Consider the following 27721-nt stretch of genomic DNA (forward strand, 5'->3'; position numbering starts at 1 on the left):
ATCAGGTTTCTTCTTGTCTTCATTATAGCTTGGTTCATGTCCAATCAAGAGAGTAGCTTCGTGACTATTGCCAAAGAATCTTGGCAAATCCTCTGAGGTATGTTCGTTTATGACACAATGGTTAAATCAAGAATGAGTGGAGTCTCATTCAAAGAAAGAACTATGTTTGCATTTTAGGTTTCAGCTTGGGTTCGGGTTGGTTTTCTATTTTTTATGTAACCCGAAACGGAATCAAATTACATATAATTCGGATTGATTAAGATTTAAACATAAAACCGACAAAAAAACCAAGAACCTGAGTTAAATCCGAAAAACCAAATATATTCAAGTTTTTTTATAGAATAATTTTTTTTTATAAATTATATTTTAGTTATGTAGTTAGTATATGAGAAATTGGGTATCCATTCAATTTTTGTTCCTTGATTTTTGTTTTCTTGTTTAGAGAAATAGGAATCATTCGGGTTTTTGTAAGTTTCGGTCCGGTTTTGTTTTGGGATTCAGTTTTTGGGTTTCTGATAATATTCCCAAGACTATCTTTCATGATTAACTCATTGTTCCTTTTATCGGTGCAGGGTCCGTTTCCATTATGGCCATCCTGACATATTGACAGAATCTTTCACATAACAAGAGGTGGTGTGAGCAAGGCTTCTAAAGTGATAAACTTGAGTGAAGATATCTTCGGAGGTAACATGCATATTTGTTCTCTAAATGTTTTAATCATTAAGCTATATATGCTGATTTTATCAATGCATGTAGGGTTCAACTCAACTTTACGTGGTGGATACGTTACACATCATGAGTACATTCAAGTTGGAAAGGGACGAGATGTGGGGTTGAACCCTATCTCCATTTTCGAAGCGAAAGTAGCAAATGGGAATGGTGAGCAAACACTAAGTCGTGATGTTTACCGTTTAGGACATAGGTTCGACTTTTACAGGATGCTCTCATTCTATTTCACGACAATTGGATTCTACTTCAGTAGCATGGTATGTTCCACAAAATTAATATCTTTCTTCCTTCCCAAGTAAACCTTTTAGGGCTAAGTTTTGTGTTTGTTTTCAGCTCACGGTGATTACGGTTTATGCATTCTTGTATGGTCGTATGTACATGGTCATGAGTGGAGCAGAGAAAGAGATCTTAAGGCTCGCAACCCCGAATCAGCTAGCTGCTCTTGAGCAGGCTCTAGCTACACAGTCAATATTTCAGCTAGGGTTCTTGATGGTGTTGCCTATGGTAATGGAGATAGGCTTGGAGGAAGGCTTTCGCTCGGCTATTGTCGATTTCTTCATAATGCAGCTGCAACTAGCTTCCGTGTTCTTCACGTTCCAGCTTGGGACAAAGTCACATTACTACGGGAGAACAATCTTACACGGCGGGTCCAAATACAGACCAACGGGTCGTGGCTTTGTTGTGTTCCACGCCAAGTTTGCTGAGAACTATAGGTTATACTCGAGAAGTCACTTTGTGAAGGGACTAGAGCTACTTCTGTTGCTGATAGTTTATCAAGTCTATGGTCATTCATACCGGAGTTCAAACCTTTATCTATACATAACAGTCTCCATGTGGTTCATGGTTGGTTCTTGGTTGTTTGCGCCGTTCATATTCAATCCTTCAGGGTTTGAGTGGCAAAAGACGGTTGATGATTGGACTGATTGGAAACGATGGTTGGATGATCGTGGTGGTATAGGTATACCAGTTGATAAAAGCTGGGAATCTTGGTGGAGTGTAGAGCAAGAATATCTCAAACATACTAATATTAGAGGGAGGATCTTGGAGATCACACTTGCTCTTCGCTTCTTCATTTATCAGTATGGGATTGTTTACCAGCTCAATATCTCTCAGAACAGCAAAAGCTTTTTGGTAATAAAAAGAGTTCATCATTTGTCTTTTTGCATCTTTCGGTTTGGTCAATGGTCTGATAATCTCATCCTCTTTTGTTAGGTTTATGGACTCTCTTGGGTGTTTTGCTCACATCATTACTTGTGCTAAAGGTTTCACATATCCTTCCTTGTTTAGTTAACTATATGATGTAGTCATTAATCTCAATGCTTATGCTTATGCTTAATTCACTCTACTTTGATCCTCAGATGGTATCTATGGGAAGAAGAAAATTTGGAACAGATTTTCAGCTAATGTTCAGGATTCTTAAGGCACTTCTCTTCCTAGGATTCTTGTCAGTCATGACAGTGTTGTTTGTTGTGTGTGAACTCACTCTCACTGATCTCTCTGCTTCCATTCTTGCTTTTCTTCCAACTGGTTGGGCCATTCTTCTGGTAAATGATTCATAAAAACCCTAGTTCAGATGTTATAATACCAACACTTATAAGCGTCATGTTCTTGATTATAATAACTGTTGTTTTTATTTATTTATCTAAGATTGGGCAAGTACTGAGGTCACCTATCAAAGCTTTGGGGATTTGGGACTCGGTGAAGGAGCTGGGAAGAGCTTATGAGAAGATAATGGGGCTTGTCATCTTTGCACCAATAGCTGTTCTGTCTTGGTTCCCTATTGTTTCTGAGTTCCAAGCTCGTCTTCTTTTCAACCAAGCTTTTAGCAGAGGCCTTCAGATCTCTATGATCCTCGCAGGTCGGAAAGACAAAGCAGCTTCTTCCTACAAGTAGCCCAAAAACATACTTTGCTACTGTCTCTGTTCTTAGGTTTCTTGAGCCTGAAGCAACAACAAACGGTGTCGTTTATGATAGTTCAATAGCTGTCTATAATAGGGTTTCGTTGGACTTGGACACCTCACTCTCATCATCATCATTCATGTGTTGTACTTATCACCATGATTTTGACATATTTTCTTTAATAATATAGCAATATTGATTTCTTCTGGTCTTGATTAGTATTTTTTTTACAATAATTGCGGTGTAAAGCCTTATGAATAAATAGTGAATTTAACCTTAAATACATTCTTGAATGCACATCATGAAAACTCGTTAATTCTTTCTGACTTGTTTTAGGATGATTAAATATAGTATTAATAAAAAAGGATATTATTTTCATAATATCCAAATTGTCAAACTCTCTCTGACACTACTCCCAATGCAACCTGTGTGGAATGTGCCTGGTCGCACTTCCGGTGTGAATCCTTCGGCGTTTGCGCCCGGTGAACCCCCTCCCGGCCTCCCCCCTGACCCTCCTGACCCATCCTCTCCTCTTTCCCCTGTAGAATTCCCTTCCCTCACTGATTCCACCTCTAAAACTGCTCTTGCTGGTGCTTCTCGAAAGGGACATCGTAAGATGCTGATGAACCCCACCATTACTGCGGCCTCTACGGAGAACCTGCTACCATCAACTACCTCTACTGGTGCCATTGCAATGGAAACAGAGCTAGGTAACCCAACCTTATCTTCTTCTGTCACTGTTACAGAAAATAGATCTGAGACTGCTACAGTCAAAACCCTTCCTACAGAAACTACCCTTCAACAACACTACCAGATACTCCCGTCCAAACCCTCCTCACCTACTCAAACCAACAAAGCGGCCTCCTCCATCCAGACCAACACTGTTTCCAACCAAAGTGAAACCCAACCCCCGGCTCCCTTACTTATCAACCAAACTCTCCCTCCATCTTCCACCCCTCCCGTTACTGAGAACTCTCTAAACCCTACCCAAACTCTGATTGAAAAGCTCAGGGCCTCAGCAGACAAGCCTTTGAAGCGTCTTGCGCCTGTTGCGGTTTCTCCAACTGGAAGGCCTCGTGTAGTAATACCTGATGCTGTTTTCAAAAAAGGAGCAGATATTCATAAAGACTTCATTATCTGCTACTTCAATGGGAAGTCCCCACCTTTCAATCAGATACAGAGTGTATTTAATTACATGTGGGGAAAAGGTAAAAGACTAGAGATCCACAATAACCCACTGAACCGATCAGTTATTGTGCGTATTCAGAGTGATTACCTCAGGCAGAAGATACTAGAAAAGAACATCTGGTACGTGGGGGACTCTATGTTACATACTGCCCAGTGGAACTCTACCCATTCCATGTCAACCCCCCCTCTGAAAGCCATCCAGATATGGGCCCACATCACAGGAGTTCCTCTTGATCTCCGTCATGATGAAGGACTAAGCTTGGTGGCTGGACTGGTAGGTGAACCAAAAGACACTGATGAGTTCACAAGGAACTTGGTTAGCTTAACAGTTTGTCATGTCAAAGTGGAAGTGGATTTGACTGTACCATTACCTAAGGTGGTCGAGTTTGAGAGGGAAAGTGGGGTAGTTGTGGAACTTTCTGTCCACTACCCATGGGTTCCTCCTACTTGCTCGCATTGTCACGAGCTCGGTCACATCATCCGAAACTGTCTCACTTTCTTCCCAGCTCCCCCTGACAAAGATACAGCTCCTTCGAATGAGCAAACTGCTACTCAAAAAACCAAAGAATTCCCACAAACACCCCGCTCAAAGCCTTCCCAAAAAACTCCACAAAATACCCAAAATACCACCCAAAATACCAAAAACCCCAATTCATCTTTTACCCCTTCAAAGGCTTCTAGAAAACTTCACAAAAAATACCTGCCTGTTGTTAAGGATCTCCCTTTAGGCTCTGTAGCCTTAACTCCGGTTGACCTCCCATTACCATCTCTCCAAACCCCTTCCTCATCCACTTCCCTTGCTCCAACTCTTCCTATTCTCCCTTCCAATTCCCTAGTAAACACTAACCCCTTTTCCTCACCTACCCAAGCACCCAGACCATCGCTTAAGCGCTCCAGATCCTCCCCTACCTTCTCTCCTCCGTCCACCACCTCTTCAAACCCCTTCACCGAATCTGTTTTAAACCCATTCCCGTTAACCTCTAACCAATTTGCCCCCTTACTCCTAAACCATTCGCTCATCCCCTTACTTCCTAACCCTCCCCTTACCCCCCCTCTTGATCTAAACTTTTCAAAAACACTTTCTTCTTTTGATTCTAAAGGACCTCGCCTTGAGGATCCTCTTTCTCCCTCCCTATGAGTGTCAAGCTCTTTTTTTGGAATGTTCGAGGTCTAAATGACCCGAGCAAGCATCCACCTTTTGTAAATTGGATTAGTAGTCAAAACCCTTTTTTGGTGCCCTATTAGAAACTCATATTAAAGAACCCTTCTTAAACCCTATCTTATCTAAAATATGCCCTGGCTGGAAGTACCTATCAAACCATCAATCAGACCCAGATGGGCGCATTGTACTTATTTGGAAATACCCTCTAGATGTTCATATTCTGGTCCAGTCTAGACAGTGCATCACATGCGTCCTATCTATCCCTAACCAGGCTCCTATCTACTACACCGCTATCTATGCTTCCAACCAAAGCGACGAGAGAGTGGAATTGTGGAATGAACTCCTCATTACCCATTCCACGCTTGATCTCGAAAACAAAAACTGGGTGGTGGGAGGTGACCTGAACCAAATCCTATTCCCTTTTGAGCACTCAAACCCAGATGTAAACTTCACAGATAATCCCATGTACCAACTCCTGGATTGTTTGCTACAAGCGGGGTTATTTGACTTGAGGTATCTTGGTCCTTGTCATACATGGACGAACAACCAACCGGAGAGCCCTACAGCGAAAAAACTAGATAGACTGCTCGTTAACAACATCACTATTGACTCCTACCCCCATGCTGTAGCCTCGTTCCTAGCCCAAGAAATGTCTGACCACACCCCCTGTCTCCTAAACCTGGCCCTCTTCCTCCCTAGAGCCGGAACCTTCCCTGATAAATTCCAAAACTATCTCACCAAACACCCGGGGTTTGCTCAGGTGATAAACGATGCTTGGATTCATGCTGGAAGCGCTTCGCAATCATTAACACAGCTGTGTTGGAAGTTGAAACAAATAAAGAGTGATTTAAAGAGGATAAACAAAGAAAATTATTCAAAGATTCAAGAGAGAGTTGTGGAAACTCACAGTTTGCTAAAAAATGTGCAGGTACAGGCGCTGAATGATCCGAGTCCAGACACTTTTCAATCGGAAAGAGAACTTCACCAAAAGTGGAACTTCCTAAGGGAAATTGAGGAGTTATTCTTCAGACAGAAGTCTAGAATAAATTGGCTAAAGGAAGGTGATCTAAATACAGCTTACTTCTTTAGAATCTGCCAAGTCAGGGCGAGCTACAATGCCATTCGAGCTTTTCTCACACCCGCCGGAGCTTGGTTGACTGATCCCTTCGAAATGAGCAGCCTTGCTGTATCACACTTCTGCTCTGTACTAGGACCTTCTTTTGTGAATCCAGTCGCTCCCTCTACGCCAGAGTGGTTCCAATCGCTCCTAGACTTCTCAATCTCTCATGTTCAAGCCTCGCAGATGCTGCGAATCCCAACTGGTGATGAAATAAGGTCAATGATATTCAAGCTCAACCCGAACAAGGCACCGGGACCAGATGGACTAACCTCAGGATTCTTCAAGGCCGCATGGAGCACAATAGGAGATGAGGTGATCACGTCCATCACTCACTTCTTCTACACTGGTTTCCTACCTTCTTCTGCAAATGCCACGATCCTCACTCTAGTCCCGAAGTTCCCTGGAGCATCGGAAATCACAGAGTTCAGACCAATCTCATGTTTGAACACAGTCTACAAAGTCATTTCCAGATTACTGGTAAAGAGACTAAAGCCCATTCTGCCTAAACTCATTCTGCCTAGTCAAACGGCTTTTGTCAAAGGAAGACTTCTACTGGAAAATACTATTCTTGCCAGCGAGCTAATAAACGGATATCATAAAAACAAAGGCTCGAAGAAGATTACCATCAAGGTAGATATAGCTAAGGCATTTGACACTCTGTCGTGGAACTTTCTTTTCTCATGTCTCCAAGGCTTGGGGATTCCGCACCAGATGCTTCACTGGCTGCATTCCTGTATCTGCACAACGAGTTTTATGGTGGGTTATAACGGTACAGTCAATGGGTATTTTAAGGGAACAAGAGGCCTTAGACAGGGAGATCCGCTGTCCCCATATCTGTTTGTCATAGCTATGAACTGCCTGTCCCATATGCTTAATGCAGCTGCAACTAACTCTAAGCTCAGATATCACTCTAATTGCAAGAAAGTTAAGTTGACTCACCTGTCTTTTGCTGACGATCTCCTAATCTTCATTGAAGGAAACATAGAATCTGTCCAGTGTGTGCTGCAAGTGCTCAAGGAGTTTGAAAATCGCTCTGGATTGGCTGTCAGTTTGCAAAAAACGAGTTTCTTTGCTTCAGGAATGACAGAAGAGGAGATCAATACCATTCAAGCGTCAACAGGGATGGCGTGTGGAAGCTTACCCTTCAGATACCTGGGAGTCCCTATGAACTCGAGGAAACTGTCCTTAGCGAGCTGTGAGCCACTTCTCCATCAAATCAAGACCCGCTTCTCCTCCTGGTCAACAAAAACTTTGTCATTCTCGGGTAGACTAATGCTTATAAAAACGGTGATCGCGGGAATTACCACTTTCTGGTGTTCTTCGTTTGTGCTTCCAAAAGCTTGTGTTGTGAAGATCAACTCAATGTGTAGTGCCTTTCTGTGGAAAGGGAACCTCGACGCACATAGCACAGCGAGGGTGGCTTGGACTACGGTCTGTAAACCGAAGGAAGAAGGTGGATTAGGCGTTAAAGATCTACTAACATGGAATAAAGCTTGCTGTCTGCGACTGATCTGGCTCCTATTCTTTAGACCTGACTCTGTGTGGGTTTCCTGGTTCAAAGAAGTCATATTAAAAGGGTCCGTAAGCAACTATTGGACCACAAACCCCTCCCAAAAATTCTCCTGGCTAGCAAACAAACTCCTCAAGTTAAGAAGTGTGGCTTACCCTTTAATTCACATTCAAATCCAAAATGGTGAGCATGGCCGGTTCTGGATTGATAATTGGAGTCCATTTGGGAAGCTCCAAGACTATATGGAAGGAGGCAGATCAAGATTGGGGATCCCGCTAAAGGCAACTCTGGCTTCACTTTATCGCAATGGAACTTGGCAACTTCCTGCGGCAAGAACAGAGAATCAACTTCAGGTTCTGACATTCATTACTACTATCAATTTCAATAGTCAGCCAGATCAATATGTATGGAAGATTAATGGGAAAAGCAGTGAGAAGTTCAGCACGGGTGAAGTTTATCAATACCTCAGAGGCGACGTAGAAGAAGTTAACTGGGCAAAGGTCATCTGGAGTCCTAGAAGTATACCCCGACAGAGTTTTCATGCTTGGCTGGTAGTCCAGAACAGGATCCCCACTCGCGACCGCTTGATCTCTTGGGGTCTCCAAGTACCATCGCTTTGTCTTCTTTGTAACCAAACGGATGAATCGAGAGATCATCTTTACTGGGATTGTGGCTACGCTTTTGAATTGTGGAATCGCGTTGCGGGAAGATGTGGGATCGTACCACAAAGAAGTTGGGACAACTCCCTCAATCAGATGTTATCGCTCTCACCGGTGGCTTCGACTATGCGATCACTGACTCTCCTTGGGTGGCAGGCATGCTTCTATTGGATTTGGAATGAGAGAAACAACCGCCTGCATGCAAATCAATTCCGATCACTTGATTCATTGTTCTCTATTATTGATCACCAGATAAGAAACAAAATACAGAGTTTCAGAGAAACTAACCCGAGGCGTTCTTCACAAATGATGCAGCGGTGGTTTGGGTAAAGAGGGATTGAATCATCAACTGGCTTCATGTCTTTTTCAGGCTCGGGGTCGGGAACCTTCCATTGTCGTCTGAAATCATCGTTCATCGTGTCTCATCACCATCTCTTCTCTCATTAACATGCTTAGGACAAATGTGGGCTAAGGTCAAATTGTATGGGTTTGGGTTCTACTATATGAGTTTTAAATTGGGCTTCGGCTCTAACACTAGAGCCATTGGGCTTTTGTAATCTTTTGTTTCTTCTGTTTTTAATATAAGTAAGCCAGTTACAAAAAAAAAAAAAAAATATAGTATTAATTTTGTATATTTCTTGTTATTTCAAGATACACCAATTGAATGTGCTTGTGACATATGATGAAACTTCAATTTTCTTTATCATTTGGCTTTTTCTTGCATGTGACAAACACTTTATTGTATAAGAGATAAAAACAAAATACTAATAATGTAAATGCATACTCGGACTAAATGGGATGGGAGGATACATAGATAAGCAATTCTGTATAAAAAAATTCATAAAGCATAGAATGTGGTTATAGATAGAGTTTATTTTCTTTCATTTTTAAACATTTTAACTGGAGTCATATGTTCATAAAATCAGACCTAGCGTATTAATTTCAGATTCTTTTTATAGTGTTTAGTACACTAAATTTCTAACATTCACTATGTAAAAAGTATACAAAAATCAATTTGTTTTGAGATTGAAGATAAAGAAGAAATCAAGAAGTCATTCAATTTAGCATATGAGAAGACAAGGATTTTTTATTTCCCAAATTGTTTTTATTAATAGATGGGCCAAGCCCAGGGCCGAAACCCAAACATAACAGGATTTAAACAAAACCCACGAAACGGGCCAGAAGACATAAACAAATAATGGGCCAAGCCTAGGAAATACACGATGGCCACACGGCCCAAACAACTAGAAACCGGGCCGTTCGCCCTAGACACTACCGCCGGAGCTCCGAACCTGCAGAGCCTCCGCACGTACACACACGTTCACCGCCGTACTGTCTTCACGCCGGAGGGTTCATCAGATAACCGAGAACGCCTCCGACTTTGGACCACCAGAAACGCTGGACAGTCGAACCGAGAACCGCATAAACTTCTTCTAAAAACTTCATCGTCGTCGCCGGAGAGCTTAAACTGATATCTCATCGTCGGCCTGAAATGTTTTTTTTTAAATTCCAAAGCCTGAACAAATGTTTTTTTTAAATCTCTATTCAATTATGGTTTTCTCCATTTTTATTTATTTTATTACATTCATAAAAGTATTTTTAATCAAAATTACAATAACAAATAATTTTTGTTCATCTAGTTATAAATGATCACAGTTGTCAAAGATAGTCTTCTTTGCTTTACCTTCACTGCTCTCTCTCTCTCTCTCTCTCTCTCTCTCTTTTCTTTCTCTTGTTTTGTTTCTTCAAATTGCAAAAGCAAAAAATCAAAGCTTTCTTTCCAGCTTTAAGAAGAGACTCACCAACAATCTCACCCAACTTCTTTTTTAACCCTCTCACTAAATCCTACTAATCTACAAACCCTATCTCTCATTTCACTCCTTACATTCATCCTATGTATCTTATATATACTCAATAAAGTTTCTATCTTTCTTCTAATTTAGCTAAAATCGAATTTACTTTCTGGGTTTATTTGAGTGGACTCAAAAGCTCAAACCTTAAGAGAAACGCCAATTCCAATTTCATCATTAGCCCTATTGCTAATCTGCGCCATTTTCTTCACTTCAAGTTTTCTCATTTGGGGGTTTGCTTCAAAATCAAAGAAAGGCGCAACCTTTATCCTTTTTCTCCGTTTTCTTCCGCTCTAAGCAGATGATTTCTCGAAAGGGCAAGAGGGTCTAGTCGCTACATTGTAAGGTAAAAGAAAAAGATTCCCTTTTGGGTTTGATTCCTCTGTATAATGTATCTTGCTTCATTCGTAAGTGATTCTTTTCTCCAAATGTTTGAAATTTAATGCATATAAACTGTTTGTTGATATGCCGCAGTTAATTGCCTGAAATTGATTGTGCACTTTGAAGTGTTTATACAGACTTTCGTGAGTCAACAGCTTTACTTGCCATTATTAGATTCTTTCAATTGTTCATGAATCTTAGTTTTCAGACTACGTTGGGAAGAAACAAAAGAAGTTACTTCTCGTTTGCTTGTACGATTTGTGATAGTTATAAGTCTTCTTGATGTATGCAGATGTTTTAATTTAGGTGCCCTATTCTTGTTTTGCAGGTGGGAGTTTGTGAGAAAAGGGACCAAAGATGTCATCTGAGAATCCTTTGAGTGCTGAGATGTCCAAGAAGATCTCTGTGTTTGGTTTGACGGATGTGAAACTGTGGGTGTTGGTTTGTTTGGTAGTTGGCTCATTCCTAGCTTTGGTTCTATGTATCTTATCTATATGGATTGCATCCCGGCGAAAATCACGGAGACCATCTCACAAGATGTTACCTTTCAGTCAAATACCAGGCGTGGCGAAAGATATCAGGGTTGATGATAGAGTTGGGTTTCAAAACCACAATGATAATTTATGTGTCACAGTTGCTGATAAACTGAGTGACAGAAACTCAGGGAAGATGATGTCTTACTTGGGGAGAACCAAGTCTAGTGATAATGATAGTATAAGCCAGAGTAGCTCTGTGCATCATCATGAGAGAGCTTGTAGTTCTCACTCCGGTGAAGAAGGAAGCTTTGGAGCCGCTTGGAGACAAGCTTCTCTTTCGCAGGGAGGGCTTGTAACAGCGTCTCCTTTGGTTGGTTTGCCGGAAATATCTCATCTTGGTTGGGGACACTGGTTTACTCTTAGGGATCTTCAGTTAGCCACCAATCGTTTTGCTGCTGAGAATGTGATCGGTGAGGGTGGTTATGGAGTTGTTTACAAAGGTAGGCTCATCAACGGTAACGATGTTGCTGTAAAGAAGCTTCTGAACAATCTGTAAGTTCTTGTTGGAACTATCGTTAGCCGTGTGTCCTTTTTTTTACTCTCTTAGTAACCCTTTCACAATTTTTGTTATCTCTAGGGGACAAGCTGAGAAGGAGTTCCGGGTTGAAGTTGAGGCTATTGGTCATGTAAGGCACAAGAATCTTGTAAGGCTTCTAGGATATTGCATAGAGGGTGTTCATAGGTGAGTCTCACTTGCCTCTTGTCAGTGTGAATATGCTTACTCATGTAGTACTACCGAAAGAATGTACAATTATTATGACTAGAAACTAATCTCATGAATTTATGATCGATTTTGGATGTAATGCAGGATGCTTGTTTATGAGTATGTGAATAGTGGCAACTTAGAACAATGGCTACATGGAGACATGGGGAAACATAGCACTCTCACTTGGGAGGCACGCATGAAGATCCTTATCGGCACTGCACAAGCGTAAGTTGTTAAAAACATTGACTATTGTAGGACGTTTGAGTTGATATTTAAATATAAATATTGACATTTGCTCTATGCTACAATCCATAGGCTTGCTTATTTGCATGAAGCAATAGAACCAAAAGTAATCCACAGAGACATAAAAGCAAGCAATATCCTGATTGATGATGACTTCAATGCAAAGCTTTCAGATTTTGGGTTAGCCAAGCTCTTAGACTCGGGTGAGAGTCACATCAATACCAGAGTGATGGGCACATTTGGGTAAGCTCCCCTCTTTGGCAATGATTGGTTTGTTGTCTTCGGCGTTATAAAAGGTCATTTGTGTATGTGTATCAGGTATGTAGCACCAGAATATGCTAATACAGGGCTATTAAACGAGAAGAGTGACGTCTATAGCTTTGGTGTCCTGCTTCTGGAAGCTATAACTGGAAGAGATCCAGTTGACTATGAACGTCCTGCTAATGAGGTTAGACTAATAAAAAGTTAAGAATCGAATTTTTTTTTTTTGGAATCTTGATTGGGTGCTGAAACATATATATATTCTCGTTGGCTAGGTGAATCTGGTTGAATGGCTAAAGATGATGGTTGGAACGGGAAGAGCTGAAGAAGTTGTTGATCAGAGGATTGAGCCTAAACCCGCTACACGTGCACTGAAACGTGGACTTCTTGTTGCGCTGAGATGTGTAGATCCCGAGTCAGAGAAACGGCCTAAGATGAGCCAGGTTGTGCGGATGCTTGAATCAGATGACAACCCTTTTCGTGAGGTATGAATATTACATGGGAAACTTTGTTACTTTATTAGTGAGTGATTATTTGATGCTGTCCATATCAACGAAATCTTTGAAGGAGCGGAGGAATAGAAGGAGTAGAACAGCGAGTATGGAGATAGTTGAGGCCACCGAGGAATCAGCTGACACAAGCAAAAGGCCTGGTCACTCACAGAGCCACACATCAAAGCCTGAGAAGACTCATGAATAGGAAAAATGCTAAGTAACTTCACGTCACCACCAATGCTCTAGTGATGAGTGATGACACATGAGTTTCTTCGTGCTTGTGGAGAAACAAAACAAAAGAGCTGTTTCAGTTGTTTCTTAACATCCAGCGAGTAACTAATGATGGAATCTTAGGAGCCAAATATATTTTTGGTGATAGAGAAGCCTTTTGTCTCTCTTGATCTTTGTGATATTTTGGTTCTTCCAAAAATCTGAGTCCTGGGCTTTTAGGATATCAAACATAAGCCGTAGCCGATTTGTTGTTGTACTATAAATTGAATCTATTTGTCATCCTCTCTTTGAATGAGACGTGTATATAATCTAGTTGCGATATATCTTAAAGAACATTCACATTGGAGAAAAACATTTACGGAGAAAGATTCCAAATGGTGTTAGAGTAAACCAGAACTTGAATGGGAATCATCACCAGGGCTGCTAAGAAATTGTTCAAATCATGAAACTCGCTTGTCCCAAGTATGAAACAAACCCCTTTAAAGTATCATGTAATAAACACACAATTGTTAATGCAACTAAGCTATAAAACATTTCCTCCTCTGCCTCAGCGACTCCTCCACAAAGCTATGAACAGATGTGGAGACGTGTGTTTGTGCAAATCTTGCGAGTAGAAAGACATTCCTAGTTGCCTGTCATGTTGAAGTCGTGTGAAGATGCTAAAGATATATATATATATCAATGATGACAACATCGAGAACCATATAGAGCACATCAAGCACTTTTTAGAGACAATGCTACATCCTGAATTAACTCTTTTTTTTTGTGTACAATGATTCACCTTTTGCACAAGTGAAAGTGTCAACCCAGCTTCAAATGCTTACTATAGTAGCTTCACCAAAGTGCAGTGTTATGTTTCGCCCTAAATATCTAGAGGACAAGCAGACTAAGCGACGGTTTAAGACAACCACCAATTTTTACGGTTTTTCAGGGGCACCAATTTCTTTTAAATGATAGGATAAAGATTAGGAAGTTTTGTGATTACAACCATGATTTAATCACCAACCTAGACCAATACAACAATACAGCAAATCTTCATCAAAGTCCACTACCTACCACTTGATTTTAAGGGGACAATGATGAGTTGCTTAATTATTGAGCACAGGGACGACTCTACTGTTAAATTATTACATCAAAATACATTAATCTTAGTGAATCCCTTATATACTAAAGCGCAAGTCGCATCACCAATCTAAAGCTGACATATGGAAAATCTATTTTTCAAAAAAAAATTGGAATAGAAAACAGTCTGAAAGAAAAATAATGCTTAAAAGAAAAAAAATAACAGAAACCGTAGAACAATTTTAAAAAAGTAGCCCACAACCCATGATTCTTTGTTTGTTCACTGTCCTTTTCATTTGATTTTTTTTTTACATATTATGTTTTGTATTGTTTCGATCAAGTTAATTATTGTCTAATTTTTTTAATCTTCCATTATTAAAAATTCTTTCAGTTCTATTGGTGAAACTGTTTTCCAATATCTTTACCGTCCCACTACCTTCACTTCTTTTGCATCTAAATAAACTGAAATCTCCACATTTAAAAGATCAGAAAACACCGTAAATTATAAGTTTCACATAAAACTCAGAAAATTTCTAACACATGTATTCATTGCGTAAAATATTTAAGCATGGAAGACATAGAACAAGAAGCACCAACTCCTCAAAGTCTAATAATAATGGTGATGAAATGTCTTAACACTCTCATTTAAAGCTCCATCGAATGTTTCGTTTCTCAAATGCGTTCAAGACCTCGAGTTCATCCACAAAAGCAGTTGTCAACTATTAAAGGTGTGTATTTCTGTATTCATTTAAGTGGTAAACAATGGTAACTAAAGCTTTTTCTCAAAAAAAAAAAGTTAACTAATGTAATGTTTTTCATCTTTAATTTGACAATTAACTAACAATTAATTTGACAAGGGCCATAATACTAGTTAGTATCTAATTCATGAGCCGTGGGTAAAGTAAGTCAATGTGGCTATAGCTTGTTTCTCTAGACTAGACAGTTTTAGTCCGTAAATTCGTATCATTCCTTGAATTTTTTTTGGGTCTAAAATCATTCCTAAAATTTGAGATTCATACCATGTTAAATTAACTCTTAATTCTTAACATTTACACCCAAAAAAAAAAACTAACTCTTATTTGAAAAGTGACCTTCTTCCAACGTAAATTAAAAGATATAATTTTTACTCATATTAAAAATTCAAAAAGTCTTACCAACTATGCTAACTCTTTATCATGTTTAAAAAAAAACTGTATTCATGTTTTCTTATATAATAGTGATGTGATAAAGGTTGATATGCATGTTTACTATTATTGTACCTATTTATTTAATTCTGACACCGTAATCGACGTTACAACATCTACAGTAACATGAATCACTAATCTCTTTAATCTGGTAAAAATTTTAAATGGTTCAAAAACATCTCATTAAATCACCTTCCTAATTAAAATCAACTTCGATACCACTCGACTACACCCTTTATTACTCAGTTTCACCTAAACAAAAAATAAACTTAGTTGTAATAATTAAAGTATGAAGATGAGTCAACCATGATTAAGAAGATTTTATACCAACCCAAAAAATGCTGTCGATAAATATCATAATCTTCTTTTATAAAATTGCTTACCTGGAGCTAATAATCTTAAATTACAATTTGGATGACTAACTAAAATCCATTATCTGATCCGGAAACAGAATGTACAGAACACTTCACTAACTTAGATTATGTTTTGTTTTATATCTCAAAACTTTAAAATATAAAATACTTGTATACGGTTCGGTTATTAATAATTTCGAGGCTGCGCACTATTCATGAATTTTAGTGTATTTTAATAAAATAATCAAAATATTTAACATATTTTGTCAACTCTCGGAATAATTGTCTAAGTTCAATACATACTATATTACTTCCCAAATACCAGGACTGGACAAAAAATCAGGATCCGAAAAACTGGACCGAATCCGATCTGAAAAAGTAGTACCAAATTCGAACCAAAATTCACTAAATATCCGAATGATTTTAAATTTTTTGTATTTATAAAATCAAAACCGAACCCGACCCAAATCGAAGTATTTTGGGTACTCGAATATATCCGAAATAGATTTATATACCTAAATATATTAATTAATTTTAGATCTAATGTATATTAAAAATATCCAAAATATATAACACTTTTAAGTTGTCCAAAATAGTTGAAAATATATACAAATAATCGAATGTAAATGTCTAAAATATTTAAAATATAATCAAAACACCAAAATACTTAAACAATCTATTGATTCTCTATCTAAATATTCAAAACAAACTAATTTATATGTTAAGTTTATGTATTCTTACATATATTATTCAAATTTATATGTAATATATTATTTTTTGTAGGATTTGAGAAATTTAAAGTATATAATGAATTTTAAAAATAATTTAAATGTTTTATCCGAACCCGAACCAAACTCGCAAAGATCCTAACTGAAATCTGGACCGAAATTTAGAAATACCCGAATGGAGCTGAAATCTTTGATCCCAAAAATTCGAAACTCGAATAGACCCAAACCGAATCCAAATGGATACCCGAATGCCCACCCATACCAAATACCATTACTTGAAAATTATAAAAGATTAAGCTGACTTTTTAAAGAAAATAGCCAACTGAACTCAGACCTCCGAAGAATTTAAGAACTCTTATTTTGTGTTTTTTTTTTACATTAAAAAGTTATTCTATTTGACCAAAAAAAAATGTTATTCTATTACTCAGTTTTCGTTAGAACTTAGAAGTGGTCTGAGAATTAATATAAAACAAAAACTTTATCAAAAACACGAGCTATCTTGGCTAGACCCGTCAAGGCGTCAATGGTTCGATTTTGCTCCCTTAATATGTGTGAGCATGTATCATTGATTCTTAGGTTTGCTCCTGTTTTATGATACAAAATTGCAATATATAGTTCTGGTAAGTAAACTAAATGCTGGCTAGCGCTTAAGTTTGCTCCTGTTTAATAAAGAACTAAATAATTTTCTGTTTGCTGTCCGATTAGTTTAAAATATTGCTTATAACACAAACATGCCCTATAAGAGAGAGTAATAATTCAGATCAGTGTGTTTTAAATGATGTATTAGCTGTATCAACGGACGTTAATGCGGCTAGCTAGTCTTCCGTCTAAGAGTGATAAACTACTATAGATACCACCACCCCGGCCTTATGGTGAGATCAAGTCATCAAGAACAAGCACAATAAGAGACACTAACGAGAGATATAACACACAGAGAGATGGCAAAGAAACTAATAGCTCTCGCATTCACTCTTATAATTCTCTTCGCTGTTCTCACTGCAATAATAGGTATTACATTTGTTGATTGCTATCTTTATATTTAGTTTTGTTGTGCACAGTTATTAATTTATAAGGTTTGGAACTATTCTATCTGTAGATTTATTATACTGATGAATTTTCGATGTCCAAACATGGGATATATTCAATCTGCAATCTGAATTGACTGATTTTAGATGATTTTATATGAACTGAAATTAATTATGATTTCTGTTAAATCACTCTAATCCTTTTATAAGACTGTGAATGATTATAAGTATTTTGAAATTTACTGTTTGAAATATTTTTAATAACAAAAGATTTTAAATGTATTTATCAAATAACAAGTTCAATAACAATAAATAAAATAAAAACAAAACAAAACAAAAATTATCAGAATACTACTACTGGTCACTTCAACGTTCAGTTTGAAGCCAATTCCTAAAAATACCATCGCTTTGAGTGTTGTGTGCGAGCTTTTTCTGGCATAGACTCGATATATGTTAGCCTAATATATGTTTCTCATTTAGTCTTTTTCAGATTCATAATAACTCGCGTTTTTTTGTTCTAATTTTCCTTCTTCCAGGTGTTCATTCCCGAACGTCAAGGTATGCTCTCCTAACTTCTATGTTTTTACAATATCAGATGGTACAAAATTATATCGAAACTCATTTTTTGGACAATAGATTATAGTTATGTTGCATCTCGTAATATTTTTATGTTTCATTTTGTTTCTCTCTCAAGAGGCAAATGTTAAGAAACATCTTTTTTTTTCTATTCGTTTCTAATCCACGGTTGAACTTGAATCTACATATATTTAGATTCAAGTGAACATTTTGGATTATATATATACACGCACATTATATTTCTTCTTACTACAGAAACAAGTTAGGCATCGCAAAGCCGGAACAGAAGCTCGCATCTGGCCGGCTTACGCTTAAAAAAGTTGGTCCTAACCAAGTACGAAGTTTCTATATCTGAATCATTGGTTTTTTATGCTATTATAATATTTTTTTTTCATATACTAGAATGTCTTAGTTCAAAATATTGCTGCTGTTAAAAAAAAATTGCCGTGTTATGAGATTTTGATGTTTAGTTATTTTGTTTGATATTTAAGGTGGTCGTTGATAACGGTATCATCCAAGTTACCTTCTCAAGTCCACAAGGTTTAATAACTGGAATCAAGTACAAGGGCTTTGACAATGTGTTGAACAACAAAATTAAAAATCGTGGGTACGCGAAGCCTTAATTAATTTACCTATGTTATTTAGTGTTAATTAAAAATGTTTCAAACGATAAATAAGTATCAATATATGCAGGTATTGGGACGTAATGTGGTATGAACCAGGACAAGAACAACTAATCGATCTGTGAGTTGTCGAATATCTCTTCATATCTTTTTGTTAATCTATATATCTTTCATTATCACATGCCCCATATTACGTATACTTTATTTTATATTGATATCATATTTTAACAGTTTAGAAGGAGTAAAATTCAACGTCATAAATCAAACAAGTGAGCATGTCGAGATTTCATTTTCACGAGCTTGGAAGATTTCTCAACGTGGCTCACTGGTCCCGTTAAATGTAGACAAACGGTACGTTAATATATATATATGTATTAATTTTGTAATTTTGAGAAATTATTTCTGACGACTTTCATTTATAATCAAAATAACTATCTTTAAAGATATATCATTCGAAGAGGGGTATCTGGAATATACATGTACGCTGTGTTAGAGAAGTTAAAAGGCTGGCCAACTGTGGACATGGACCAAACAAGGATCGTCTTCAAGCTTAACACAAAGTATATCTGAGTAAATTATCTTTTGATTAATATTGTTCTACAATTATTAATGGTCAAATTGTTTTGATTTGGCAATAATATACTGTTTTATGAAACAATTTTTCAGATTTGATTTTATGGCTATATCTGATCAACGGCAAAAAATTATGCCTTCTGAAATCGACCGAGATATTACTAATAAGCGTGCTAATCCATTAGCTTATAAAGAAGCTGTTCGTTTTGTAAATCCCCAAAATCGTATATTTAAAGGGCAGGTATAAAAACAAGTCCAAATTTAAAAGATTTTTGTTTTATTTTTAAATCTGAAGAGATTATATAGTTTACTCTTATAATGTTAAAAAAATCTCCTAAGGTTTTTATCACAAAGGGTTTCATTTTGGGCTTTGTTCTGTAACTTAAGCTTAGGGCATCTAAAACTCTGTTCTATTTTCTTCTCTAAAATAGAGTTTAGAGTAAAAATGTTCCAATGTACTCTATTTTCTACTGTATAATATTGTAAACTTATTTTTTATTTTATATACAAAGTAATTTTTTAATTTCTTGTTCATAACTTTATTTTTTACTCTAAAATAGAGTATCATTGGAGCAACATATCCAACTCTATTATAGAATTTCTCTATTTTAGAAGAAAAAATATAGTAAAACATTGGAGATGGTTTTAGGCCTGTAAAACATTTTATTTTTCTTGCATTTATATTAAAAAAGCCAATTCAAAAAAAAAATGTTAAAAAATCTCGTAAATAATTTTTAGATATATGCCTTGAATCTCTTGACTCCGTAGCATTAGATGAACATATATCTCGCTGTATATGGATCACGATGTTCTGTTTAGTCACTTTTTTCGTGAGTAGTTTTAAACTGGTTATACATAACAATGCAACTCTAAAAGCATGCAAATAATTACAACGTAGTGATTGATTGCGACGCAGGTTGACGATAAGTATATGTATTCGATGGAAAACAAAGACAACAAAGTACATGGCTGGATCTCGTCCGACCAACGTGTCGGCTTCTGGATGATTACTCCCAGCGATGAGTTCCGTGTCTGTGGGCCCCTCAAACAAGAACTAACTTCTCATGTTGGACCCACCACACTCTCCGTGAGTACATTACCTCTTAAATAAACCTCAGTTCTCTTATTTGGTTTTAAGAATATAGGGTTTCCTTTTAGATGTTTACAAGTTTACATTACGCGGGGAAAGATATGAACACAACTTATACAAGCATGGAGCCGTGGAAGAAGGTGTATGGTCCTGTCTTTGTTTATCTCAACTCTGCCTCCTCTACTAATCTTCTCTGGACCGATGCTAAACGACAGGTCTATTTCAGTTCAGTTCTAATAACTGTGATAATTGCTTATGCATAATAATGTTGGAAATTTTTAAATGCAGATGGTTGAGGAGGTCCATAGTTGGCCATATGATTTCGTGAAGTCAGTTGATTACCCTCTTCATCAACAAAGAGGGACGGTCAAAGGTCAATTCTTTGTAATGGACAGGTAGATGCATATTTTTCTTTTATATTCTTTGTTATAATGTCTTGCTTATCTTCAAAATACTTGATAAAATAAATATATATTGTTATACAATATGGTCACTGCATAATCATCATCTAGATCCAAATCTGTATAAAAATGTTATAGACAAAATTAAATGTTAAAATTTGTGTTTCTGAATTTTGTAGATACATAAGCAAGTCTAAGTTACTAGGTGGACGTACACAATCTGCGAACATTAATATAATTCTTAAATTTATGGTTACATTTCTATAACATATACTTTCTTGTATCAACATATATATATATATATATATATATATGTCATTATTATGCATGATTATATGGAGTATAAAGACAAATTAAAATGTTGAATTTGTGTTTATGAATTTTGTAGATACATAAGCAAGTCGAAGTTATTTGGGAAATTTGCTTTTGTGGGTTTAGCAGTGCCCGGTGAAGCTGGTTCATGGCAAACCGAAAACAAGGTACCATTTTTGAATTTGTACTATATTACTGCCATGGTAGCAACATGCTATAACATTAGTTTCGATATGTCACTTCTCGATAACAGAATTATATTTTTCATAACGAATATTTTCATAAAGAGATAAGCGTCAGACTAAGACCTCTCAAACAAATTAAACGAAGGGCTTAATAATAACTTTAAAAAATTTGGTGGACAAAGGGATATCAATTTTGGACAACAGCAGACAGAATGGGGATATTCACAATAACGAATGTGAGACCAGGGAGTTATAATCTCTATGCATGGGTTTCTGGACATATTGGTGACTATAAATACGAGCGTGACATTACCATCACACCAGGTAATTCAATATATTTACTACAATATAGAAAATGAACTATGTGTTCAATGATCCATTTACATCCAACCAGAGAAGCATGCATATCCATTAGGTCCATACATTTTCTGTAATCGGTATCTTCTGATGTAGTTTTTCACAACAAAATATTTAATTATTCATTTGTTTCATTTGAGGTTGGGTGTAGGCAGGGAGATAGACGTAGGAGCCATACTGTATGAACCGCCCAGAATCGGCGCTACACTGTGGGAAATCGGAAAACCAGACCGGACTGCTGCAGAGTTCTATATCCCAGATCCGGACCCAATCCTTTCGACCAAACTCTATCTTAATAACTCTTATCAACCTCAAGACCGGTAAATATAATTAAGCACTAACTGAACATTATTTAAAGTGTATCTTGTTGAAATATTTAAGGGTGCGGTTTATTTTTATATATAATAGATTTAGACAATATGGTCTATGGGATCGGTACACTGCTTTGTATCCTCGAAATGATCTTGTTTATATTGTTGGAGTAAGTGATTATAAAAAAGACTGGTTCTATGCACATGTGACCAGGTAAATAATACTGATACACTATATAGTTCAAAATGATGTGTGTATAATTTATTTTTAAATATACTGATATATGCTATATATATATATGTTTGTAGAAATGCTGGAAATGGGACATATCAAGCAACGACATGGCAAATTGTGTTTAGTTTGAAAGCAGTGATTAAAACTGGAAACTACACGTTTCGAATGGCTTTGGCTGCAGCCACGACTGCAAATTTATCTGTTCGGATCAACGAGCCTAAGTCCAAACCTATTTTCTTGATTGGGCTAATAGGTCAAGATAACGCGATCGCTAGACATGGGATTCATGGGTTATACAACTTGTATGATATCAATGTTGGTGGAAACTTACTTAGGGTTGGTAATAATACGATTTTTCTCACTCAAGATCGGAGATGGGGTTCGTTTACAGGTGTTATGTATGATTATCTACGTCTGGAAAGTCCTCCGGAAGTTTGATATTTTTTTAAGATGCCAAAGTCGAACTAATACATTTAAATAAATGTTTCTCAAACTAAACTAACCATATGTACTTTGGTCGCTAAATTAAGTGAAGAAAACGAGGGAGAGATCAAGAGATCCGGAGATGATTTTAGGCTTTTACCTATTTGACCGAGACAATAATCATTCACTTTATGGTTTGTTTGTATCTTGTGTCAACCTAATCATTAGAATAATGTGCCTATTCATGAAAATAATTTGGAAGATGTAATATTCATGGGAAAATTGTGAAAAGAAATGGATACTGAATCTAACATGTAATATTGAGAGTTTCCTATTATCAATGTTTTATTTTCTGACATTATATAGACCGGTTTAAGTAGTTTTAACTTTTTACAATATTCTCGTTATTTGATGGCAAAAAAAAGAGAGAGAAATGTAAACATCGAAAGAAACATCAATGTTTTCCACAAGAAATATATGATTGGAACTTTGATTCTTGATGGATAACAAGATGAAAGGATTGTAATTTTACAAAAGGAAAAGAATAATACATAAGAACTAAAAAATCTTTCATTTTTGCTAAGACAACAAAGGGATCAGAACTGTGGCCCAATAGCCCAATATAAAGATGAAAGGGATAACCTCAGGCCCACAATTTACAACATATCAAAGCCCAGTTAGAAAAGATCTAATGAACCATCTACGACCAAACAGCGTCGGGACTCAACACGGAGCTCAACTTCACTCTCCGCGACAATGGCATAAACCCTAGTTTCCTTTCCCCCCTTCAAGCATTCAAACCTCTGTAAGTTCCCAGGTTCAAGCTCAATATTTATTGATTCTCAGTTCTCAGATTCTGCATTTGAGCACAACACAAACCACTGCTGTGTGTTTTGTCTAATTTCTTACACAAGCCTCGTATCTTCATCCACAGGTGACAACTCTTTGATTTGTCTCCAATGAGTTCGAAAAAGATGGACACTGGCTCCGAAGACTTGATCAGCAGCCTACCAGACGCGCTTATCTGCCACATCTTATCCTTCCTCTCCACAAAGGATGCAGCTTTGACCTCAGTCCTCTCCAAAAGGTGGAGACATCTTCTCGCTTTCGTAACGAATCTCGATCTCGACAACACCATCTACGACCGTCCTAAAATGGGTAGAAAGAGGAGGCGCCATTTGCGTAAAAGCTTCAAGCTTTTTGTGGAAAGAGTCATGGCCTTACAAGGGAACGCTCCGTTGAACAGATTCTCTCTAAGGTGTAAGATTGCTTGTGTTACATCTCGTGTCAACCGTTGGGTACTCAAAGCGTTGGAGCGTGGTGTAGTTGATCTTGATCTATACATCTCTTCGGAACACGAGTATCCTTTGCCTCCACAGGTGTTGATAAGCAAGACGTTGGTTAAGCTTAAACTAGCTGGTACGGATGAGTTCATCATTGATGTCAGAGAAGTTTCACTTCCAAAGCTCAAGACTTTGCATATGAATGATGTTTCCTTTGCTGATGAGAGTGGTGCTGCGTTTGGGAAGCTAGTGTCTGGTTGTCACGTTCTTGAGGAGCTGGTTATGGTTAAAATGACGTGGGACTTTTGTGGCGCTTGCTCTGTCTCAAACCCAACTCTCAAGAGACTGATAATCTATTGTGAGTACGATGATGAGAATCCGGAGAGTGTGTCTTTGGACACTCCAAGTCTGGTCTACTTAGAATTAACTGATACTGTTGCGGCTAAGTATCCAAAAATGAATCTTGATTCGCTTGTTGAAGCTAGCGTAGGCATTAGGATGACACCTGATCAGGTCTTTCGCGGAAGAGATCTAGTAAACCGACATTACGGCTATAAGCTAAGGAAAGACGTAAGTGCAACAGATTTTCTCATGGGAATAAGTCATGTTAAGATCCTTTACCTATCGTCCCAGGCTCTTGAGGTTAGCATATACCAATCTCATCTATGTGTTCTTAGTTTCTTTGTAAGTTGTAAGAATTAAACATGTGAACCATGTTCTTGTTACTTGTTGTTGTTTCAGGTCCTTACTTTCTGCTGTAAAGTAATACCAGTCTTCAACAACTTGATTCATTTAACCATTGAGACTGACCAAGACGTGGATTGGGAATCATTGCCGAACCTACTCAAGAACTGTCCTAATCTAGAAACCCTTGTTTTCGAAGTACCAACTCAAATCCTTTTACTGCATTTGTTTTCAAACACACTTTAAAGTTCTGAAGAATAACAATTTCCTTGATTGTACTTCAGGGACTCCATTACGGAGACACAAACCAATGTTTTGATGATGGATACCGTTTCAAAGATACAAACGAATGTTTTGTGACGGGTGCGGACAGGTGTGTATGCAAACCTTGGTTAGGCACTCCGAGTTGGCTATCATCAAGTCCTGTGAAGAAGCTGAAGGTGTTGAAGTTTGGAGAGATCACTAATTATAAGGATGACATGGATAAGCAGTTGGATCTGATCAACCACTTCGTGCAAACCATGCCGAATCTTGAAGAAGTGGTGTTATACTATGATACTCCGTTTGACAGTGATCTGGAAATAGTATCAAACGGATTTCAACAGCTTGAGAAGGTAGCCTCAACCAGATGCAAGATCCAAGTAGTCTCTGATAGCATTAGCTTCACAACTACTGTGCACTCTTCTTCTTCTTCATCGACAAGTGGACTCGTCTTCTTTAAGAATACCTTCCCGGTTTGAAGATCATCCTGCTTTATATCGCATACAAGACTAGGGAATAAAAGATCGGTTCTTAGTTCTTAGCCTGGTCTCTGTTCTTTCAGCTGCTCCATAAGTACTTTCTTGTAGTTCATGTTTGATGATATGCGTAAGTTTTTGTAAGGTTTGCTACAATGTCTAGAACTCCATGGAACCTTCTCTCTTATGTTTGTTGTTCAAAAGACTTTTACTTTTATGCTTTGTTTTCTCCATCAGTGTTACTGTTTCAGCTTCTCATAGTATGGGCGCCCCCTACTCTAATCACAATGGTCATACGGTGTCGTTTCGGAGCGGTGCGTACCACTCACCACTTATACGACATCGTTTGTTATTGGAAGCCACCCATCCCGCCACATTGCTGCTCTCTCATTTACAAAGCAACTAAAAAAACCCTACTTTTTCAGTTTCAAGTTCGTCTCTCCGCAAAAACTGGTGATTTTGATGGTCCCCAAGTAAGTTTCTTCTTCTTAGGAGACTGATGAGTAAAAACGACAAGACTTTGTAACTGTTTTTTAATTTGAGAATGTCTTATTTTGATATTGTTTCTTGTAACTGCTTAGGTTGTGAGTTCTGTTCGAAAGAAACAATGGATTCTGCTTCAAGAGATATGTTCAGCGGTCTGCCAGATCCTATCATCTCCCACATCTTGTCTTTCCTTCCGACAAAAGAAGCAGCTTCCGCATCGGTTCTCTCTAAAAGGTGGCGTTTTTTGTTTGCCTCTGCGACAAATCTTGATTTTAAAAGCGATGACAACAGTCCAAGTTTCATGGAGTTCGTTGATATGTTATTGGATCTCCAAGGGACTGCTCCTTTAAACAGATTCTCTCTCCACTTAACTGATTATCCCGATCCAGTTCATGTCACTGTTTGGATATTACATGCGTTGGGACGCGGTGTTTCGGATCTTACTCTACGCCTCCTCTCGGAGTATCCCTTGCCTCATGAGATCTTTGTTAGCAAGACACTGGTTAGGTTGAAACTAGGAGAGGGACATGATGTCACTTTGAGCGCTGATGTTGAAGATGTGTTTCTTCCAAAGCTTAAGATTCTTGATATTGATTCCGTTGTGTTTGAAGAAGAAGGTGTTGGGTTTGCGAGGCTTCTCTCTGGCTGTCCCGTGCTTGAGGAGTTGGTTCTCACGAATATGGGTGGGAAAACTGGGAGTTTTGCTCTGTTTCTGTCACAACCCTCAAGAGGCTAACGATCTTCTTGGATGACTTTGATGAGAATCCAATGAGCGTTGCGTTTGATACTCCAAGCCTTGAGTACTTGAAATATTCTGATAATATTGCGAGAGAGTATCCTAAGGTTAATTTCAGTTCGCTTGTTGAAGCTCATATCGGCCTTCGACTCTCTGAAGATCAAAGTGCAGATGCAGACTTTTCTGAAGAAGATGGTTATTTCTCTGAAGAGTATGAAGAGGAGGAGAAGGAGATGGTTGGTAATGCAACAAATTTTCTTTTGGGATTATGCAATGTTAAGATCTTATATCTATCTGCCAAAACACTTGAGGTTTGTATGTCAATCACATCTTTTCTCTACAACCTTTTAGTATAGCATTGTTGTTATAATGGCTTCAGCTAGTGATCACAAGTGAGTTGCTTTGTCTATTTGTTGTTGTTGTTTCAGGTATTTACTTTCTGCTGTGAAGCTACACCGGTATTTAACAACCTGATTCAGTTAACGATTGAGAGTAATGATGAAAGTGGATGGGATTCATTGCCAGCTCTTCTACCGAATTGTCCTAATCTAGAAACCCTTATTTTCAAGGTACAAAACAAAAACCAGTAAAGCATCTCTGTTTTTCAGTCACATGAAAACATTAAATCAACTTTGACTTTGAGATGTTCCTTAATGCTTTTATACAGGGTCTTGTCCACAAAAGTACCGATGGATGTGGGAACATGTGCCTTTGTAAACCTCCGAAGAATCCTTCTTGCCTTTCATCTTCTGCTGTGAAGGTGCTAAAGATCATTCTATCTGTAGACATCGATGATGAGGGGATGGAAATGGAGCAGATAATGCATTTTTTGGAGAAAATGCCATGGCTTGAACAGTTGGTAGTTTACTTCAACATATCATATGACTCTTCCGTGTTTGATCTATCCAAGAAGCTTCAGAGTATTCCTAGAATAGCTTCACCAAAGTGCAATATCCAAGTAATCTCACCGAATCTTAGCTTGTCCTCTACTTTGCCTTCTACCTTATCAAAGAAATGGTCTGCTCCTCCAAATGAAGAATACTCCTGGTTTCTCAAGGCTTTGAAGTAAACTCAAAGCAGTTAAGGTTTCCTTTTTCTTATGTCTTTTGTACTCTGCTCAGCATCTTAGTTTACAGACTGGTGTGTTATGCTTTTGTGTACTTTTTGAAACTTAAGAATGCTAAGTTTGTGTTGTGTTAAATCACAAATGTTGTTCCTCAACTCATTACTCGAGTTCTTAGAGCTTCTATAACCTTTTTATTTTGAAAAGTTCCATTATATAAAAGTCAAAACGTTTGAAAGTGACTTCTCAGAGCCGACAAAAATAATGAATTATTAACATTATCTTTAGTTTGTGAAGGAAACAAAACTAATGTCCTTTTAGTTTG

General features: G+C 37.6%; 5 protein-coding genes and 1 pseudogene across 7 annotated transcripts; all 6 read left to right on the plus strand.

The window, feature by feature from the left end:
* Positions 1–561: 561 nt before the first annotated feature.
* On the plus strand, positions 562–2830 carry LOC125594389 (putative callose synthase 6). The gene is made up of 6 exons (XM_048770654.1): positions 562–684; positions 757–986; positions 1063–1860; positions 1942–1991; positions 2088–2273; positions 2377–2830. Exons 2-4 carry the CDS (start codon positions 939–941, stop codon positions 1987–1989), a joined length of 894 nt encoding a protein of 297 aa, XP_048626611.1. The 5' UTR covers positions 562–684; positions 757–938; the 3' UTR covers positions 1990–1991; positions 2088–2273; positions 2377–2830.
* A 216-nt stretch (positions 2831–3046) lies between these two features.
* Positions 3047–8449, plus strand: LOC125594385. Its single transcript, XM_048770648.1, has 4 exons — positions 3047–4651; positions 5208–5738; positions 5907–8213; positions 8318–8449. The coding sequence occupies exons 1-4, from the start codon at positions 3047–3049 to the stop codon at positions 8447–8449; spliced, it is 4575 nt and encodes a 1524-aa protein (XP_048626605.1).
* A 1456-nt stretch (positions 8450–9905) lies between these two features.
* Positions 9906–13290, plus strand: LOC125594388 (probable receptor-like protein kinase At2g42960). Of its 3 annotated transcripts, XM_048770653.1 has the most exons (9): positions 9961–10463; positions 10592–10641; positions 10827–11526; positions 11612–11716; positions 11843–11965; positions 12056–12226; positions 12302–12431; positions 12520–12729; positions 12812–13290. In XM_048770653.1, the coding sequence occupies exons 3-9, from the start codon at positions 10856–10858 to the stop codon at positions 12941–12943; spliced, it is 1542 nt and encodes a 513-aa protein (XP_048626610.1). In that variant the 5' UTR covers positions 9961–10463; positions 10592–10641; positions 10827–10855; the 3' UTR covers positions 12944–13290. The 3 variants fall into 3 exon arrangements, with proteins under 3 accessions (XP_048626608.1, XP_048626610.1, XP_048626609.1); XM_048770651.1 differs by lacking the exon at positions 10592–10641 and having other exon boundaries at positions 9906–10463; XM_048770652.1 differs by lacking the exons at positions 9961–10463; positions 10592–10641 and adding an exon at positions 10729–10749.
* A 3944-nt stretch (positions 13291–17234) lies between these two features.
* Positions 17235–22422, plus strand: LOC106355619 (rhamnogalacturonate lyase-like). Its single transcript, XM_048770649.1, has 17 exons — positions 17235–17285; positions 17812–17879; positions 18153–18231; positions 18389–18504; positions 18591–18641; positions 18752–18871; positions 18964–19080; positions 19187–19334; positions 20010–20180; positions 20252–20398; positions 20472–20578; positions 20764–20775; positions 20982–21063; positions 21264–21405; positions 21590–21758; positions 21847–21963; positions 22059–22422. The coding sequence occupies exons 1-17, from the start codon at positions 17235–17237 to the stop codon at positions 22420–22422; spliced, it is 2061 nt and encodes a 686-aa protein (XP_048626606.1).
* Positions 22423–23104: 682 nt separating this feature from the next.
* On the plus strand, positions 23105–25353 carry LOC106353159 (F-box/LRR-repeat protein At3g59190). The gene is made up of 4 exons (XM_013792858.3): positions 23105–23212; positions 23342–24332; positions 24432–24572; positions 24659–25353. The coding sequence occupies exons 2-4, from the start codon at positions 23367–23369 to the stop codon at positions 25112–25114; spliced, it is 1563 nt and encodes a 520-aa protein (XP_013648312.2). The 5' UTR covers positions 23105–23212; positions 23342–23366; the 3' UTR covers positions 25115–25353.
* Positions 25354–25359: 6 nt separating this feature from the next.
* On the plus strand, positions 25360–27593 carry LOC125594387 (annotated as a pseudogene).
* The last annotated feature ends 128 nt before the right edge of the window (positions 27594–27721 follow it).

This window comes from Brassica napus (genome assembly GCF_020379485.1).
Source record: "Brassica napus cultivar Da-Ae chromosome A7 unlocalized genomic scaffold, Da-Ae chrA07_Random_2, whole genome shotgun sequence".
Taxonomy (NCBI): Eukaryota; Viridiplantae; Streptophyta; class Magnoliopsida; order Brassicales; family Brassicaceae; genus Brassica; species Brassica napus.

Bases quoted from the DNA above. Each gene is read 5' to 3' on its own strand.
- LOC106353159 (XM_013792858.3), top strand. From the start codon at position 23,367: ATGAGTTCGAAAAAGATGGACACTGGCTCCGAAGACTTGATCAGCAGC. The intron at 24,333-24,431 runs GTTAGCATATAC...TTGTTGTTTCAG, and splicing joins TATCGTCCCAGGCTCTTGAG to GTCCTTACTTTCTGCTGTAA. The intron at 24,573-24,658 runs GTACCAACTCAA...ATTGTACTTCAG, and splicing joins TAGAAACCCTTGTTTTCGAA to GGACTCCATTACGGAGACAC.
- LOC125594388 (XM_048770651.1), top strand. From the start codon at position 10,856: ATGTCATCTGAGAATCCTTTGAGTGCTGAGATGTCCAAGAAGATCTCT. The intron at 11,966-12,055 runs GTAAGTTGTTAA...TACAATCCATAG, and splicing joins CTTATCGGCACTGCACAAGC to GCTTGCTTATTTGCATGAAG. The intron at 12,227-12,301 runs GTAAGCTCCCCT...TATGTGTATCAG, and splicing joins AGAGTGATGGGCACATTTGG to GTATGTAGCACCAGAATATG.
- LOC106355619 (XM_048770649.1), top strand. From the start codon at position 17,235: ATGGCAAAGAAACTAATAGCTCTCGCATTCACTCTTATAATTCTCTTC. The intron at 17,286-17,811 runs GTTCTCACTGCA...AGTCTTTTTCAG, and splicing joins CTCTTATAATTCTCTTCGCT to ATTCATAATAACTCGCGTTT. The intron at 21,964-22,058 runs GTAAATAATACT...ATATGTTTGTAG, and splicing joins TTCTATGCACATGTGACCAG to AAATGCTGGAAATGGGACAT.
- LOC125594389 (XM_048770654.1), top strand. From the start codon at position 939: ATGCTCTCATTCTATTTCACGACAATTGGATTCTACTTCAGTAGCATG. The intron at 987-1,062 runs GTATGTTCCACA...GTTTGTTTTCAG, and splicing joins GATTCTACTTCAGTAGCATG to CTCACGGTGATTACGGTTTA. The intron at 1,861-1,941 runs GTAATAAAAAGA...CTCTTTTGTTAG, and splicing joins AGAACAGCAAAAGCTTTTTG to GTTTATGGACTCTCTTGGGT.
- LOC125594385 (XM_048770648.1), top strand. From the start codon at position 3,047: ATGCAACCTGTGTGGAATGTGCCTGGTCGCACTTCCGGTGTGAATCCT. The intron at 5,739-5,906 runs GTGATAAACGAT...AAAAATGTGCAG, and splicing joins AACACCCGGGGTTTGCTCAG to GTACAGGCGCTGAATGATCC. The intron at 8,214-8,317 runs GTACCATCGCTT...CGTTGCGGGAAG, and splicing joins TGATCTCTTGGGGTCTCCAA to ATGTGGGATCGTACCACAAA.